Source organism: Topomyia yanbarensis, chromosome 3 (assembly GCF_030247195.1).
Source record: "Topomyia yanbarensis strain Yona2022 chromosome 3, ASM3024719v1, whole genome shotgun sequence".
NCBI classification, from domain to species: domain Eukaryota; kingdom Metazoa; phylum Arthropoda; class Insecta; order Diptera; family Culicidae; genus Topomyia; species Topomyia yanbarensis.
Window position 1 is genome coordinate 82,237,440 of NC_080672.1, and position 18,724 is coordinate 82,256,163.

Below are 18,724 nucleotides of genomic sequence, written 5' to 3' on the forward strand. Positions count from 1 at the left end.
AGTTCTACTCAAATTAAAACTCATTTTTTGACATATTGCTATTACTTTTGAAATTGAGTGCTCTGAACTCAAATTTTGAGTAGTTTTGAATGAGCGTGAATGACCTCAAGAGTGACGCAACACATTATGTTTATAAAAACACAAGTGTTGATATCGGAAGACCTTAAAGTGCTTTCTATAAAAAAAAGGATTGCGCATGCAAAATTAGCCGGCAGGCATTCCAAAAATCGAACGGAAGATTTCATTCACTACCAAAGGAAATCAAACGGCGTACAAGTGGTTACGTTTTTGCGGTTTCGCGAAGGATCCGAAGGTGTCCATTTACATTTACTCCTGTCGTTTTGATCCGGATGCTTTTGCGAACAAAGCTGAGCTAGAAAACTCTCTTCTGCCATCCAAGTCTAACTGTCGATTAAAAAATGACGGTAAATTCATTTCTACGCTAAATTCGTCCGTTTTTCAATGTGATTTGTTTCATTTTAGCTATTCCCAGCATTCGCACTCTTCCAGTTCCGGAAACTGATATGTGTCATCGTGCACTTCAAGCCTTGAAGAAAAAGCGGTCTGTAATTGTAAATGATCCACTGAGATCCTTCGATGATCAGTGTAACTCCCGTTCCGTCATCGATACCAGCACATTGATCGTCGGTTCGGTACAAATTCCTATTGCGGAAAATTCAAAAGAATGTTCGGAGATGTCACAATTTGCCAACATTATCATTTCTACATTCTGAAATATTAACGCATCATCATCGGGACACAACACTTCACAATTATTGATAACTCACCAAGCGACGAGTGCCAACGATATTTTCTTCCAACAATTCTAAAAGCACGTGTACAGGCTCGCCACTTTGCGCCACGGCGCTTCCTTCGCGCCCATTCCGAATTTCGAACATCACTGTGCTGCCCACTGCTAATCACGCATACAAAAACAAATCCTTTCTGACAGTTCTCTTTGTTCATCAACTTCGCAATTCGTATGCGGTTGCGTATCGAAACCAAAGAGAATAGTGAAAGAGACGCAGAGTGAAAATCAGTCAAAACGGCAACACTCCCTTTACGATGATTTCAACACTAGAATTTGGCAACCGTTTCCAAAGGCAGCACTTTAAATGACTCCTATTATATTTTGAAAACAAACCTTTTGTCGATCGTTGAATTTGTATATCAAACGATGTGCATTTCGAAACAAAGAGATGAAATAATTCTAAAACTTGTTTTTACTCATACATAGACTCTAGAATGCATCTTACAATCACGATTGCACTAAATTCTGACGAAAATTTAAATTTTTTTTTGATAGATTTACAATACTTATCTCCTCCAACTCAGGCATGAGTAATGTTTATTTACATTGCACAATTGGTCTGCTCAATAAGGTATTTTTGGCTTCACACTATTCGTCTCTTTTCCTATTCTCTTTGATCGAAACGAGCAAAATAGAGTGTATACTGTTTTCTTTGCATTTTCCAGTTCCAAACTCCAACTCCTTCGAAGATGCTCTCCAACGCAGCAAAATCCGTCGTCCAGCGGGGATTGTTTGGAAATTTGGTAAGTACAGCTAAGTTGCCACAGTGTCAGGCTAGAATTTTCTATCTACTTTTTGCCCTTTTCCGGTGATGGTTGACACAATGACCTTTCCCGGTTCGGAATGTACTTTTTTCACGCGCATAAAGTCTGCGTAAAAGTGATTGCATAACGATAAAATTGTTTCTATACGACTGATCATCTACCCGATAAAGAGTACATAGTTTTGACCGAGAATCAACCAACTGGTCGAAGGAAGGTCACGAGTCTGTGTGTAAACATGGGACTATCCAAGTGGGCACTACGAGCAGGGACCGGTGCCAAAACTGAGTCGGTATCGAAATCGACTGGTGATACTTGGAAGGTGGTTTGATTAGATTTTGCTTTTTGTGTTTTCGTATTCACGTATTGTTTTTGTGGGCGGAGTGCCCTTCAGTATTACAAAGTACCGTTATGTTAGTGAATTGACATGCAAATCCACTACCATCGCTGCCAATACTGATTGATTATGTGACAGGCTTCTGTTTGTACCAAAAAGAATCACGAAAAGTGCTATTTTCATAGACGTTTGTTTATATTTTCAGAAAGTAATCACAGCTCAACCAAACAAAAACGGATATGCTACGGAAGCGACGTTCGAGACGAAGGTAAGTATCGTAATCGCTTAGTGTCAGGTCTATTAAATTAAAATTACAAATATTGTCTAATATGACCCTCCTCTTGTAGGATTTCAAGTTGCACAACCTGGAACAAGGTCCGGCCACAACGGTCACAGTAACGAAGGAAGATGCCGTAAAGTACTACGGCAAGATGTACGCCATTCGGCGAATGGAAACCGCCGCTGGTAATCTGTACAAGGAAAAAATCATTCGAGGCTTCTGCCATCTATACTCGGGACAGGAAGCTTGCGCGGTTGGCATGCATGCCGCTATGCGTCCAGAAGACTCCTGTATTACTGCCTACCGGTGTCACGGATGGACCTACCTGATGGGGGTACCCATTTCGGGAGTACTGGCCGAACTGACGGGAAGGCAGAGTGGTAGTGCCCGCGGTAAGGGCGGTAGTATGCATATGTATGCCCGTAATTTCTACGGCGGGAATGGCATTGTTGGGGCGCAAGTTCCGCTGGGAGTCGGTATTGCTTTTGCTGCCAAATACAACGAGACAAAGGGAGTTTGCATTGCTGCCTATGGCGATGGAGCCGCTAACCAAGGACAACTGTTTGAGGTATATAACATGGCTAAACTGTGGAAAGCACCATGCATTTTTGTTTGCGAAAATAATGGTTACGGAATGGGAACTAGTGCGGAGCGTGCTTCTGCCAATGTGAACTATTACACACGGGGTGATACGGTTCCCGGAATTTGGGTCGACGGCATGGATGTGTTGGCCGTGAGAGAAGCTACTCGGTTTGCTATTGAACACTGCAACAGTGGAAAAGGGCCAATCCTGCTGGAAACAGCCACGTACCGCTACTCTGGTCATTCCATGTCCGATCCAGGAACAAGCTATCGTTCCCGAGATGAAATCGCCGAAGTCCGTCAAACTAGAGATCCGATCACTTCTATGAGAGAGAAAATTATCACCAATCAGCTGGCTACAACTGAGGAACTGAAGGAGGTCGAATCCAAAATTCGAGGAGAAGTTGAAGCGGCCACAAAGTTAGCCAAGGCGGACAAGGAAATTCCTGTTGAGGAACTGTGCGCCGACATCTACTGCAAACCGGATAACACTACTGCCATTCGGAACGTAATGCCCCATCTGGAGTTGGAACACAGACGGCTGGGAAAAGCAGTCAACCTGTGAGAAGCTTATACTGCCAACACAGATCAGATATCAGCAGGTACTGTGAAAACTTAAAATCTCATTACTGTGAATTGGGGATGCAACCAAGTCAAAAGGTTATTTATTCAATTAAGAGCAAAAAATGAAATGAGAAACACCACATCCAACAACAAAGAAACATTCTTCGAAGCAACGCACGACGGGTTCTATTATCGGGCATTTAATTTGTGTATTTATCTTGTTATCCATCCCCCCAGTATACAGCAGATCGATCATTTCATCCAAGGACTGTTTGTTCACTAATCAATAAACCGATGTTTAAAATAGTGTCACCACAAAAGGCGTTTTCTTTATTTCACATTGCTCCCTTCCAAACACGAGTTTCATCGACTGAACCGCACCAATTGGGTTTCCAGATTCTGAAAGAATGAACTTTTCCAAAGTACGTACGCCGCCAGCAGGCCAAGGCCAATCTTCAGCAACCGGTCGATCACGATTAGCCGATGTACCTTGCGGATGGCCTGCGGTAGCGTCTCGTCCGGATCGTTCAACAGATAGCGCCGCACGCCCAGCCAGCAGTCGTAGTAGAACTGGTCGATCCGCTGCTCCGACAGGTGCCAGCTGAAGTTGTCTCTGGGGAAGGTGAAAGAAAGAAGAAACGGTAAACTGGTTTTCAGGTGGGATGCATGTTATATCTAATTATATACATTTCGTGAGCAATGACATTTGGGTTAATGATAAGCACGTGCGTACGCTACAACTGCCATTTCGAATAAGGTCTGCGATTAAAACATGTTGATATACGTTTGTAGGGGTCTTCGTCATCACTCAAAAGTAAACGTTATGCCTATTGATTTTGCACATACATTTTTGCAATTAACGGAGGCATATAGACACTATTTGCTGGCACATAAACCTAATGTGTGTATTTACAAGAAATATTAATCTTACATTCACATTTCATAACTATTAGGCACATAAAACCCCATTCTATAACAATATGCACATATAACTTATGTGTGTGCATACATAGTTTATACAGTTGACACATAGAAGGTATGTGTGCGCGTGATAACAATAGCATTATTTTTCTTCATAATATGAATTATCATAATTATGAATTTTAAGCGGTTTGAAGCAAATAGAATTAACGTTCGGATTTTTTTCAGTGATTGATTTTCAACGAACATCGATTTGAAAGTTTATGCAAGATTTTAAATAAAATTTTATTCAAGTCTAAATGTAAGCTGGGTTCCAGTAATAGTATGGAAAAAATATCGGCCGAAGATTGAAACTTAACTGCAGTTCAAGCTTAGTCCACAGGGGCAAGACGATAATCTGAAGCATATGGGTAAGTTGAGCAACATTTAACGAATAATCCAGACATGGACTGGGAATCAGATTCTGATTCTGAATATTGACTAAATTAGCAACTGATATTTCAAAATAACCGATATGATTCTCTCTACTAGTTTATACTCAATACGATTCTACCCTCTAAGAACGGTTGGTTTCAAAATCGTCCAATGAAGGACGTTCGTTGGACCAATTTGGACAACGTCCAAAAAACCGTTCAACGAACGTCCATCATTGGACCCGTGTTGAACGATTTTGAAACAATTTTTTGGACGTCTCAGTGGGTAGTAGCCTCCCTTTCAGAAGTCCAACACCTTCTCCACTGTCCGGTAATCTACACTGAAAAAAATCCAAACGTTAATTCTATTTGCCTCAAACCGCTTAATATTCATATGAAGAAGAAATGCTATTGTTATCACGCGCACACATACCTTCTATGTGTCGACTGTATTAACTATGTATGCGCACACATAAGTTATATGTGCATATTGTTATAGAATGGGGTTTTATGTGCCTAATAGTTATGAAATGTGAATGTAAGATTAATATTTCTTGTAAATACACACATTAGGTTTATGTGCCAGCAAATAGTGTCTATATGCCTCCGTTAATTGCAAAAATCTATGTGTAAAATCAATAGGCATAACGTTTACTTTTTTTTGAGTGTACTCGAATGATGTTGATATCGTCCTTGAGACCAAAAGGCATGCGGCATCTCGTGATGATGGTTCCATTATTTTCCACATTTAATCTTCGAAGTGCACCTTCAAGCGCTATGACTATGTTGAACCATACATTAGAGAGTGCATCGCTCTGCTTCAATCCAACTAACGTCACAAATACGTCGGATGCCTCTCCGATTATTTTAACGCATGACTCTGGTGCATCTAACGTCATACGAACCAGCCTAATCAATTCTGTCGAGAAGCTCGAGCCTAATTAGCCAGTATATTTCGTTTTAATGAATCGCAATTGGGTCATTGTTTGATAAAATTCTATTTTCACGAACACACCTTCCATTGAAACACCTTGATTCCTATATTGTTGCTGGGATAACTGTCAAAAACGCTAACCCATGTTGCTAAATTCACTTTAAAGAAAGACCGACAGTGTCAAACGATGGCGTGTTTACATTTTCTTTTAAAACGCATCGAAAAGAAAATTTTTAATTTAAAAAAAACACAGTAAATACCGTTATTTCTTCTAATGAAAGAGTTTCCATGAAGAAAATAAGTTTATACATCAAAAAATATATAGAAGGTAAATTTCCTGTTTAATCATTAAGAATTTGTTCTTTCGGTTTCAGTTTACTAAAATGAGATTCGAAGATTGAAATCTGGATAGAAAACAAGATAGGGGACTAAAGAGTGCAGGTGTTGATAGTCGAAGATTAACCAATGATCCAAATTCTGGGTGAACATTTTTCCGTATCTAAAACAACCACTCTAACCCCAAAAATAATTGCAGTCCTCGATAATTCGCAATAGAATGGGAATGTTATTTCTCCGGATAAATAAAACAGCCGGAGAATGAGTGAATGAGTTTATCACGGTATCCTTTTTTCGCTCGCTGCTTTCCTGTCGCTATTCCAAAACACGAAAAAACAAGTCTATCATATTTCTTTGCCGCTTTTCTTTGTAATTAAGTGTATTTTTGAAGTTTTTATTGATTCCCACGAAATTAAAATTTATCACCTTCTCCGGTGAGAAGGAAAAAGTCAAATAAATTTTATCCGGAAAATCATTCTCACGCTATTCGTGGAGACGGAGAATTTTGCGACTCATCTTATCTCGGAAAAGTTGGACATCGGATAAGCTTCTTCTCGCGTGAGTGGAGAGAATTACAATGCCTGATAGTGAGGAAAAAAACACGTTAATACGCGGTAGTGGAAAATAGCGATATTTTGAATATTTTTTGTGCCCGGCCCGTTTAAAAATCTGTGTCTGTATGTGATGCGGAAAACGTACAAACTTGGCTGAAAACAAGGTGTGGTAGCTTTTTTTTTGGTTTTTACGTGAGGCAAAAATTAAGCGCAAGGTAAAAAATTGAGAAATCTGTGCTTATCTGTGCATTGTAGAAGAAAGCTGTGGAAATCCGTGCATTAAAACAGAAAACTGTGCAAATCTGTGCAGTTTTTGAAATCTATTCAGCATATTGAAAATCTATGAAACACAGATAAATCTGTGCACCTGGCAACCCTGAGCATTGTATCCTTCCACACTCCCCCTCAATGGGAAACAGGGTGGCCAGACCTACCGATTTATCGGTAGTCCTACCGATTTTGGTCTTCCCTACCGATTCACAGACGACCAAGGCAAAACTACCGATATTTTGTTATTCCTACCGAAAACTACCGATTTTTATTGATTTTAGACACATCCTACTCAGCATTCATTTTTTGGGTTGGATTTGGTCTGAGATCTGTGTTGTCAGTATTTTACAATTCTATGTCAATACTACGTTTTTGGGACAACAACCTGGCCTACCGATAACTACCGATAATCTTTTAGTAACCCTACCGATATTAAGGAATTCTATCTGGCCACACTGATGGGAAATCTCCTTAGTCGTTCGCATTTTCGTTGAGTCCAAGCAGATGACAGAACTCCCGGTGCTTTACATAACCGAGGGGCTTGGTCATGACATCGGCCTGCATCTGGTCCGTCGGGCAATAATCCAAACGAATTTCGTTATGCGTACACAGATCCTGTATAAAACGCTCCTTAGTGTCGATGTGTTTCGATCTTCTGCTTATCCGTTCTGTATGTACAAGTGTCAAACATCCTTGGTTATCCTTCGTGATGACGGTAGGCTGATCTTGAGGTTCAGCAAAGTCACGAAGAAGCTGTCTAAGCCAAATTGCTTCCTGGCAAGCTTCGCTGAGCGCTATAGACTCGGCCTCCATTGACGAGAGACTCACGCACGATTGACGCCGGCTGGACCACATAATGCAACCGCCTCCGAATTTAAACAACATACCAGACGTCGATCGTCGGGTTGCGACATCACCCGCCCAGTCGGAATCAGAGAAACCTATCAGATTCTGCTGTTTTCCTCCCCAGTAAAGTTCAGCCGGAACTGAACTGGAATTCTGGCTGGTTCCAGTTCGTATTCCGGCTCCAGTGACACAACCGATTCTAACTAGAATCGGTTGTGTCACTGGAGCCGGAATGCGAACTGGAACCAGCCGAAATTCCAGTTCATTTCCGGCTGAGCTTAACTGGGTCTAAGCTGCAACAGGTAGCATTTCGTCACCCTCAAGTACCGGAGCACTCGCAGCGGTCCAATCACATTCACGAGGGACACTGAATCTTCTACCGAGGATTGCTGAACTTGCTGCAATATCCGACGACGGCCAAATAAAGCAGTCCGCCAACCAAGCTGCGGTAGTTTGTGGGATCTTCGAATGGTACCTCAGTTTCAACTAGTTTCAGATAACCGGAGTCCATAGGCGACTTGCCGGTTTGCACTGCTCCATCCCGAATACGGTGATTCTAGTTAGAATCGGTTGCCACTGGAGCCGGAATATTAGCTGGAACCAACCGGAATACCGCCTCATTTCCGGCTGGACTTTATCGGGGGGATGCCACTGTTGAACGTGTACCCAAACAAAACCGGACAAAACCAAAAGCTGGATAAATTTAAGGAAATACTTATTTATTCATACTTACACATCTTTACCTCGCAGATCATTCCGCAGTGATTGCAAACGTTTCGTTTCAAAATTCCACTGATTGAAGGCGAAATATCGCAGACATGATTGCGCGAGGAATACCTTCCGTTGTATCTTTAACAAGCTGAAATTTCAAACAAAATCAATTACTACTGGAAAATCTCAAATATTTCAAAATTATAACATACAATGTTGACTTCCCGGTCACCAAGCACAGCGCATCGACCAGCATCGCCGGCAGAATGTGCACTAGCAGCACCATCAGATAATACTTGATTCGCCACGTGGTCAACGATCCGCCAGGTACCCACAGTAACCGATTGGTCACAAGTTTAGTCATGTTTGCTTTACCGCAGTCCAGCACCTTCCGGTACTGCCATGTATGTTCGCCCTCCACGGCGCTGTTGTACACGGGTAGGAAGTTCCGCCTTAGGGTTTCCTCTTTGGTACCACGCCGCCATGCAGCCAAAATCAGTGCTTTTATGCAGATATCTGCCGGAATGGCGTTGACGCTGTTTTCGATTGGCATCAAATCCGTTCGCACGACACCGGTTCCCGCACCTACCAGCATACCGGACGGACCGTTCAGGTTATCGATCCACCCGACGAGGGGTTCGTCGATTGTGTTCACCACAACCGATGGGCGGAAAATAACAAGCGGCAGCTGATCTTGGTACTCCTTGCATACCTGCTCGGCGAGACCCTTGGTGAAGGTGTACGTGTTAGGGGCGAAGTTGGTGATCCTGGTTCGATCAATATGTTACTTATTTATAGGAATTATATATGATAATATGATGAATCGAATACTAGAGGTACAGACTAATAAACGCAGAAAAAATGTAATTACGCTGCCATTTTATTTTTTAGATACCGGGTGCTTCTTATTCGAATCAAGGATGAAATTATTCGGAATATCCCCAACTAGTTGCTTGCTGGAGTTGAAAGTATTGTGCATTTTTCACAAATTGATTCTCAATAAACTTATAATTACGGCGTGTAGGCCAACGGACTAAATTCTATTAGAAGGAAGATTCCGCATAAACTGTTATAGGTCGAACATAATTCTCAGCCGTCTCAGCAGACATCCAAAGAAAAAAATTTGCTATTTTATTTACTATCAACAGCTATTGATTGGTAACGATTTGTTCGGAATTTCCGCTTCCAAATCAATTTTGACAGTTGGTTTATATGCCGTAATCATAAGTTTGTCGAGGTTCAACGATTACTAGGAATATATTGCTTGTGGCACTAAAACAGGATTCCAAGGTATAATTTTTCTAATAAATTATTCTTCTCATAAACTGATAAGTTCGACTGGCCTGACTATGAGAGCATTATCTTTATCACTGAAAATACATGTGTTTTGACAACTCGCAGCTTTAGGTAGTAGTTTGATCACTAGCACTTTAAAAGTGCGGAGTCCAGGTTGATTGGAAGTTCGCAATAGTACTATCACCGACGCGATTCTATTCCATTCGAAATCTTCCAGAGGGTTGACTTCGAATATTCTGATTTCGATTCGAATATGAACCATCCGATCGCCGTAAAATAAATTGAGCCTTCTATATCAAACAGAATTTAGTATCACTTTCCAAGATGGGAACTTACTTATCGGTTAGAATATCTAATACTTCATGGTCAAACTTCAGAGCACAGTCCAACATTTTCCTCCAATCCGCTTTTGGTGGGTACAACTAAAATAGAAAAAAAAAACAATAGAAAATTAAAATACTACCTACAACATGTTAACGAGTAGGGTAAAGACTTAATTTTGGCCTCATTATGGAGCCGCACTATTCTATTAATTACGCAGCCTACAATCGATGGAATGCGCATAAACAGCGATGCCAACCTTCCAGTTTAAACTGGATTCTTCCAGTTTTTTTTTACAACACCTAGTCAAACAGACCCAGTTAAGCTCAGCCGGAAATGAACCGGAATGCTGGCTGGTTCCAGTCCGTATTCCGGCTCCAGTGCAACAACCGATTCTAGTTAGAATCGGTTGTGTCACTGGAGCCGGAATACGAACGGGAACCAGCCTGAATTCCAATTCATTTCCGGCTGAACTTTACTGGGGACAATCGAAAGTCCAGTTTTTTTGAAATTTGAGCCAGTTTTATCCAGTTTTTGAAATATTCATTTATTTAGTTTTTTCTCACAAATTGTAACATGCTTGAATTTTCAAGCAAGCGATGGGATGATTCATAGTGCCCCAGAATAAGATTTTAATCCACCGTAACCTGAACTTTTTTATGCCACTTTTGAGTAAAACGGTTCGGGAATATCCATTTTGATTCGATTTCAAATCATTTTTTTACTCAACCATAAAGGTGGTGGTACATTGTATCAAATATTTTGATGAACATTTGTTTAATTCTCAGCTAGCTGCTATAGTGGTATCGTTAGAAAGGTTTAAACGCATCCTCAAGTTTATCGAATTGTCTTAAATTTAGGATTTTGTGGATGTGTAGATTCAAACCGTAAAATTCGACTGTAACTATTACAATTACAATCAAATTCGAATGCTTTAATATTTTTTTTTTAATTTGGGCAGCAATATCAAAAAACCGATTCAAATTTTCAGTAAAAGGTATGGAACATAGGGTAACCAATCTAATTTGGACCCCTACATATTTTGGACCCTCTTAATGTATTTGCCTCCTACACTGCCAAGTTTCTCTGCATTTGTTTGGTTTGATGCAGTGGTGGCTGTTCGGCCATCTATGGGAGCTGTCCATCAATGTCAGCTTCTTTCTCCGAACAGCCTAGATAAGCCGTGTGGTGTCGGTAGTGGTTGTTTCAACCGGCTAAGAATTACACTACGGACTGCCTGTTCCGGTGGTAACACCAAACAGGGAACCCCAATTCCATAGTGTCATGCAACCCGTGCTATGGGTAAAATTGTTGAGGGTGTTTAAAATATTCTCAATGGCGAACGGAGCCTGGGAAAAGCCGGGCGAACTCCCCAGTAACTGGCTGTGGTCCACTAGGAGGTTGATAACTCTATTATCGTTCTCCGGACAAAACCAGCCTAGAGGCCGCGTGGCATCCGGCGGGTTGAAGTATGTCAGTTATGGAAATAACTGTCAAATTCATTCCCAAAGGTGGCCGCGTCACTTATGAGGAGGCAAAGAGCTTTAGACCGATCAGTCTGACCTCCTTCCTTCTCAAATCAGTGGAACGTTTAATCGACCACTACATTCGGGATGGTAGCTTGGGCGAGCACCCGCTGCATGCAATGCAACATGCATATCAGCGGGGGAAGTCTACTACCACCCTGTTACACAATGTTGTCTACAACATTGAAAAAGCTTTTTCACAAAAGCATTCAAGTTAAGGAATGTTTCTCGATATTGAAGGTGATTTTGACAAGGTGTCTTTCGAATAAATTTTGGAAGCAGCACAAGATCATGGAGTACCTTCATATATCACGAACTGGATACACGCAATGCTTAGAAACCGACATCTGTGCTCATCGTTAAGACAAGTAGAGATGAGGAAACTGAGTGTCTGCGGATGTCCTCAAGGTGGTGTGCTGTCACCACTTCTATGGAACCTTGTCGCCGATAGCTTGTTGAGAAAACTAAATGAGCTTGGGTTTCCGACGTATGGTTTCGCCGATGATTATCATATAATGATCACCGGTATTTGCATTAACACACTTTTTGATTTGATGCAATAAGCCTTATGTGTTGTTGAGCGGTGGTGTCTTCATGTTGGACCATCAGTCAATCCAAATAAAACCTCAATGGTGCTTTTCACGCAACGAAGGATTACAACCGGAGCTCGTCCATCGCAGTTTTTTTGACTCTGAAATTATTGTCGAAGATCAAGTTAAGTACGTTGGGGTAATTCTCGACTCAAAACTTAATTGGACAGCTCACATCAATTTCAGGATCAAGAAAGCTTGCATGGCCTTTGGCCAATGTAGACGGGCTTTCGGCAAATCTTGGGAACTCAAACCCAAGTACATTTTGTGGATCTACACAATTGTTAGACCAATACTGGCATACGGGTGCCTTGTTTGGTGGCAGAAGGGAGAAGTCATGACAATCCAATCAAAGTTAAACCATCTTCAGAGAATGGTCTTGATGGCGATGACTGATGCGTTCTCGACAACACCTACTGCTGCTCTCGAGGCACTCTTGAACATAAATATGTGTTTCTGAAACAAGAAGCACTTTCTTGTGCATACCGTCTTAAGGTTACTGGGCTCTGGAACAGTAATCCAATAGATCGTGTAACTAGCCACACAAGACTGTGGCCCCAAATGGTTACTTGGGATGAATATACACTTGCTCCCAGTGACCTTACTCTCACATATAGTTTTCCTTCTAAAACTTTCAATGTGAGAATTCCTCTTCGTGAGGAATGGCTGTCTGGCTGGATGGAGCGACAACTTCAAGAATACGTAGTTTGTTATACAGACGGTTCTTTGTTGGAGGGCCGAGCCGGTGCTGGTGTCTATTGTCATGAAATGAGATTAAACCAATCTCATTCGCTTTGTAGATACTGTACCGTATTCCACGCAGAAATCTTTGCGATTCTGTGTGGCGTACAATCCGCACTTCAACAGGGAATTTGCGGTAAAAGAATCTATTTTTGCTCTGACAGTCAGGCTGCCCTGAAAGCACTTAGTTCGGCAGATTCGAGATCGAAATTAGTAATCGCATGTCGAACTCAAATCGAAGAACTTAGCATTTCAAATGCTATCTACCTTCTATGGGTACCCGGTCATTCCGGTATTACTGGAAATGACTGGGCGGACGAATTGGCTAGAGCTGGCGCTGCGACTGATTTCGTTGGTCCAGAACCAGTTCTACCACTGTCAATAAGTTGGATAAAGCACAAGATTCGCTCTTGGGCTGCATTCGAACATGCCAACCATTGGCGTAGCTTGCAAACTTGCGTTCAAACAAAGGCTTTTCTGCCGGATGTGAGTTGCATTGCAGTATTCTGGTCAGGGCACTGACTGGACATTGCGAACTCAATTATCACATGGCTACTATTCAGCGCGCTGAGTATTATTCATGTGATCTTTGTGAATCCGATTACGGAACATCATATCATTTGATATGCAATTGTCCTGTGTTAATGCAATTGCGCATCCGGATTTTTGGTTCTCCATACATAGATGAACCTATGTACAGAGAGCTGAAATTTAAGGATATGCTTTTGTTCCTAACCCAGTGTGGTAAAGAGCTAGTATTTTAGCCGTATTTGAATGACAATATCTCTTCGGGGTTGTTGTCGTTCTGTTATCTCAATATCCCCTCGGGGGTGTTGATATATCCGCTCACTGTTTGAGTAGAGGTTCTAAATCCCTCCGGGGGTTGGAAGTTTTATTCCTGCTGTTGTAGCACCTGCAGATCGTTCAGCATCACTCCGGGGGTGCAGAATGCTCTGTTTTAATTGTGTCGTTGTTTTCCTTGCCCCTAACCTTACCACTTCCCCAATCCTTCCCATCCGGAAAATGATGAAAAGACGATTCTTGGCAAGGCACAAATCTCCGATCAACATGGGGAACGTGCCATTTGAGCCAGACGCCACTGATTCCTGATACAATCAAATTCGAATGCTTTAATATATATATTTTTTTTAATTTGGGCAGCAATATCAAAAAACCGATTCAAATTTTCATTAAAAGGTATGGAACATAGGGTAACCAACCTAATTTGGACCCCTACATATTTTGGACCCTCTTAATGTATTTGCCTCCTACACTGCCAAGTTTCTCTGCATTTGTTTGGTTTGATGCAGCAATTACATTCCTTGGGTTATCTATTAAGTTTCATTATCATTAGTTCATCTCTAATTGTTTAAAATTAAACAGAATCCACAGTTTTCAAAAATATCACTGAAAACGTTTCATGTTTCAACGATAGCCAACAGGAACCGGTGGAAATGATACATTTTCAAATTGGATTTAAATGAACAATTCTCGCGTACTTTTTGAAATGGACCTATGTACAAAAGAGAGCCTCTCTTTGTTTACTTTTTCTTCCGATTATCACGGCATTACCATTAATCTTTCCAATAATGATCCAGTACATATTGGAGGGGCATGGTTTTGACTAGCATATTATGCAAAGAGTTAAGCAGCAAACGCAAATGCGACCGAGTTATTAGCGGAAGAGAAAGTAAACAAAGAGAGGCTCTCATTTGCACATAGGACCTTTTCAATAAGTTTGCTTGAATTATAATATTTTTTATCGATTTAATTAGTTTGTCTGATTTGGTATTATGCATGTTACGTGTTTGAAAAGGTTTCTTCGTAATGTTTTATCTAAAAAATCTTAAATATATGGTGTCCACAATATGTCTTGAAAAATTGATGTCAACTTATTTTGGTCACCCCTCTATTTTCTTTCTTGACAGCTATTTGTTTATCGAGCTAGAATAATGAAAAAGTGAAAAATTTCGTAACGGTAAGTCGCCTGCTCTTTTTGGTCAATTTTTTTAAAAATGTTCAAACCAATGGATGTCGAAAATCAAACGATTGAGGAACATTTCATTGAAGACCATAATATGGCCAAAGAGGAGACTTCTGAAATCCATGTTGAAGAACATGTGTAGTTCAAATTTGTTGAATTCGACGAGCTATATGTTGACAAATGTAAGAGACATATCACAGCTAAATAATGATAATAAGAGTGTGCTTGCTGAATTCGCCTGAAACACTCACACGAACAGGAACATCACGATTCAAGCGACGTAGTCCTGCTGTTTTAACATTGCGCCGAACAGTTGAATACCACAAGGCGAAAACTGAAGAAAAAAGGAAAGTAAAGGAAGAGAAGCAAAGAAAAACTGAGCTTAGAAAGAATAACAAGAAACCACCTCCGCTATTCTATTGCCGAAAGAGTCTGACTCTGACGAAGCGTCCGAAGGCACATCATTTGTTTTACCTAGAGGATCCAGGAAAAGAAAACAATCCTCTTTTCCCAACCTGCCAAGCAAGGGCCTTAAAATTTCTCCTCCAACAAATAAATTGCGGCCAAAGCTAAAGAATTCCGATGCAATACCGAAGCCAGTCCCTCCCGGTTTTGGTAATGTACAATCCAAACAGAACACCATTACTGGAAATAATAAAACTTCAACTTCCTCCGAGCCTCAACCGGGGATAGGTTTATTGAAATTTTCTGAAATTGTTGATTGGATTTTCAAAGCATTCTATATTTCCGAACCACTAAAAAGTATACTTTCAGCGTTCCTCCCAACAATTAGAACATTTTTAGAGCAGCTGATTGCTCAATGGCCCATCCTTGCAGCGATTGTATTTTTCAATGGGTAATTCACCTCCTCCAATGAAAGATTCCATCACTGTTTTACAGTGGAATTGCAGAAGTATCATACCCAAAATTGACTCCTTAAAAATTTTGCTGCATAATTTGAAATGCGATGCTTTTGCTTTATGTGAAACATAGCTTACTTCAAACATTAATTTCAACTTGAATGATTTCAACATTATTCGCCTAGACCGAGACACCCCGTATGGAGGAGTGCTTCTAGGAATTAAAAAGTGCTATTCTTTCTATAGAATTAACATCCCCTGGTTTGCGGGCATTGAGGCTGTAGCTGTCCAAACGAATATTAAAGGCAAAGACATGTCTATCGCTTCTATATATATACTAAAGGCCCTAGTATAAAGGTACGCAAAGAGTGTGCAGAAAGTGAAGCCGAAAAAAGTCTACCTATCGAGCAAAATTAGAATCCAACTTTGCTGCAGAGGTATATGAGATGTATTCCAATTGTGCTCGATAGGTAGGCTTTTTTTGACTTCACTCTTTGCGCAACTGTTCTCTATAGACTGTGATATATACCTCCCAAAGCTCAAATTGGACAACGTCAGATTTTTGAGGTAGTGGAATCCATGGCTGCTCCGCGGCTGATACTGGGAGACTTCAACTCGCACGGAGTATTGTGGGGTTCCCTCTTCAATGATAATCGATCCTCTTTGATATACAATTGACCATTGTATGAAATGCCTTAACCTCACAAATTTGACAAGTGCTGGTCCTTTTGTTTACAGTTTGGACTTAACAAATTTGAATTCAATTGAAATAAGCTTAGTGCTAATAATCAATTCCCAAGAAATTTTACCACAAAACTACTTACCGATTCAGGGAACACTAAAGGTAATTGATAAACAATTAATAATAGTTCACTTATTAGATCTTTCATATACATTTCCCCACAATAGGGCATAGCACAATTTAATTGTAAGGTGTTCTAGAGTACATCTATACTTCCAAAAACATGATTCCCAATATATTTCAAATGTTTCCCAATATATTATTTTGAGAATACGAATAATCTCTAAGTTCAAAATTTAATCAACAGGACCACCACCTGTCACATTTAATGCATGACGTCACTGTGCAGTGACCAATGTTTGTGACGAGCTAAATATGACAGTTTTAAATACAGGCGAAGCAACACGCATTCCCAGACCACCCGCGCGACCAAGTGCATTAGATCTATCTCTATGCTCGACATCACTTCGGTTAGATTGCACGTGGAAGGTTGTACCTGATTCTCACGGTAGCGATCATTTGCCAGTCGTTATTTCAATTAACAGTGAATTAGGCCTCACGAATTCAATCAATGTCCCTTATGACTTGACACGATATATTGATTGGAAAAAATACCAATCTTTAATTTCCACTTCTCTTGTTTCGACGGAAGAGCTACCACCTACCGAAGAATATGAATTTCTAGCGGGTTTGTTTATTGAAGCAGCAGAACAAACCCAAACGAAATGCAATCCTGGCATAACAATGAATAGCCGGCCTCCTAATCCGTGGTGGGACAAAGAGTGCTCTGATGCATATGAAGCTAAACAAGTTGCCTACAAAGAAATTATGAAACAGAAAGGGGGTATACGTGAGAACTTTGAAAATTATTTTATTTTGCAAAACAAATTTGACAGTCTCCGTCGTGCCAAAAAGTCCAGTTATTGGAGACGCTTCGTTGATGGCTTGTCAAGAGAAACATCAATGAGTACTCTTTGGAATACAGCCAGAAGAATGAGGAATCGAAACGTAACTAATGAAAGCGAAGATTTTTCGAATCGCTGGATATTTAATTTTGCCAAGAAAGTTTGTCCAGATTCTGCTCCTGTGCAGAAAATCATTCGCGATGCTCCCACAAGTAACGATTCCATAGATTCGCCTTTGACAATGATGGAATTTTCAATTGCACTCCTCTCGTGCAACAATAATGCTCCGGGTCCAGACAGAATTAAATTCAACTTGGTGAAGAATCTGCCTGACCTAGCAAAAAGACGCTTGTTGAATTTATTCAATAAGCTTCTTGAGCAGAACATTGTCCCGCACGACTGGAGACAAGTGAGAGTTATCGCCATTCCAAAACCGGAAAACCAGCCTCCGACCATAACTCGTATCGACCGATTGCAATGCTATCCTGCATCAGGAAATTGTTGGAAAAAATTATCCTACGACGTCTCGACAATTGGGTTGAGGCGAACGGCTTGCTATCAGATACCCAGTTTGGTTTTCGGAGGGGAAAGGGAACGAATGATTGTCTGGCGCTACTTTCGTCAGAAATCCAACTAGCTTACGCAAAAAAAGAACAAATGGCGTCTGTGTTCTTAGACATAAAAGGAGCATTCGACTCTGTTTCCATTGATGTTCTCTCTGAGAAACTACATCAATGTGGTCTTTCACCAATATTAAATAATTATTTATACAACTTATTGTCAGAAAAGCACATGCATTTTTCATATGGCGATTTGGCAACATTCAGAATAAGTTACATGGGCCTCCCACAAGGTTCTTGTTTAAGCCCCCTTCTCTACAATTTTTACGTGAATGACATTGATAATTGTATTGTCATCCCATGCACTCTAAGGCAACTTGCAGATGATGGCATGGTTTCTGTTACAGGACCAAAAGCCATAAATTTACAACAACCACTGCAAGATAGTTTGGATAATTTATCAAGTTGGGCTTTGAAGCTAGGCATAGATTTCTCTATGGAGAAAACAGAGTTGGTTGTTTTTTCAAGGAAGCGTGATCCAGCTCAGCTTCAGCTTCAGTTGGTTGGTAGAACGATAGCCCAAGTCATAACCTTTAAATATCTCGGAATTTGGTTCGATTCTAAAGGTACATGGTACATTAGGTATCTGATAAAGAAGTGCCAACAAAGGATAAATTTTCTCCGAACAATAACCGGATCTTGGTGGGGTGCTCATCCAAGTGACGTGATAAGATTGTATCAAACAACGATACTTTCAGTAATGGAATATGGGTGCTTCTGTTTCCGTTCAGCTGCAAACACTCACATTATTAAATTGGAACGAATACAGTATCGTTGTTTACGAATCGCCTTAGGTTCCATGCAATCGACACATACGAT

General features: G+C 40.7%; 3 protein-coding genes across 8 annotated transcripts in view; 2 read left to right on the forward strand and 1 right to left on the reverse strand.

Annotated features, from left to right (window-relative positions):
* Positions 1–734, forward strand: part of LOC131687026 (uncharacterized protein DDB_G0271670-like) — an 81,882-nt gene extending 81,148 nt beyond the window's left edge. The window contains exon 3 of the mRNA XM_058971060.1: positions 484–734. Coding sequence (XP_058827043.1) covers positions 484–734 — 251 coding nt within the window. The remainder of the gene's footprint in view (positions 1–483) is intronic.
* Positions 735–1,399: 665 nt separating this feature from the next.
* LOC131688839 (pyruvate dehydrogenase E1 component subunit alpha type II, mitochondrial-like) lies at positions 1,400–3,655 on the forward strand. 2 transcript variants are annotated; one of them, XM_058973397.1, is made up of 4 exons: positions 1,436–1,554; positions 1,680–1,894; positions 2,115–2,177; positions 2,257–3,655. In XM_058973397.1, the coding sequence occupies exons 2-4, from the start codon at positions 1,811–1,813 to the stop codon at positions 3,334–3,336; spliced, it is 1,227 nt and encodes a 408-aa protein (XP_058829380.1). In that variant the 5' UTR covers positions 1,436–1,554; positions 1,680–1,810; the 3' UTR covers positions 3,337–3,655. The 2 variants fall into 2 exon arrangements, with proteins under 2 accessions (XP_058829381.1, XP_058829380.1); XM_058973398.1 differs by lacking the exon at positions 1,680–1,894 and having other exon boundaries at positions 1,400–1,554.
* Positions 3,640–18,724, reverse strand: part of LOC131688837 (putative fatty acyl-CoA reductase CG5065) — a 63,247-nt gene continuing 48,162 nt past the window's right edge. For 4 of the 5 annotated variants that reach the window (XM_058973394.1, XM_058973391.1, XM_058973393.1 and 1 more), the window contains 4 exons: positions 9,953–10,038; positions 8,533–9,087; positions 8,343–8,468; positions 3,640–3,948 (listed from right to left, as the gene is read on the reverse strand). In XM_058973394.1, coding sequence (XP_058829377.1) covers positions 3,699–3,948; positions 8,343–8,468; positions 8,533–9,087; positions 9,953–10,038 — 1,017 coding nt within the window. In that variant the 3' untranslated portion in view covers positions 3,640–3,698. The remainder of the gene's footprint in view (positions 3,949–8,342; positions 8,469–8,532; positions 9,088–9,952; positions 10,039–18,724) is intronic. The other variant, XM_058973395.1, reaches the window with a different exon arrangement.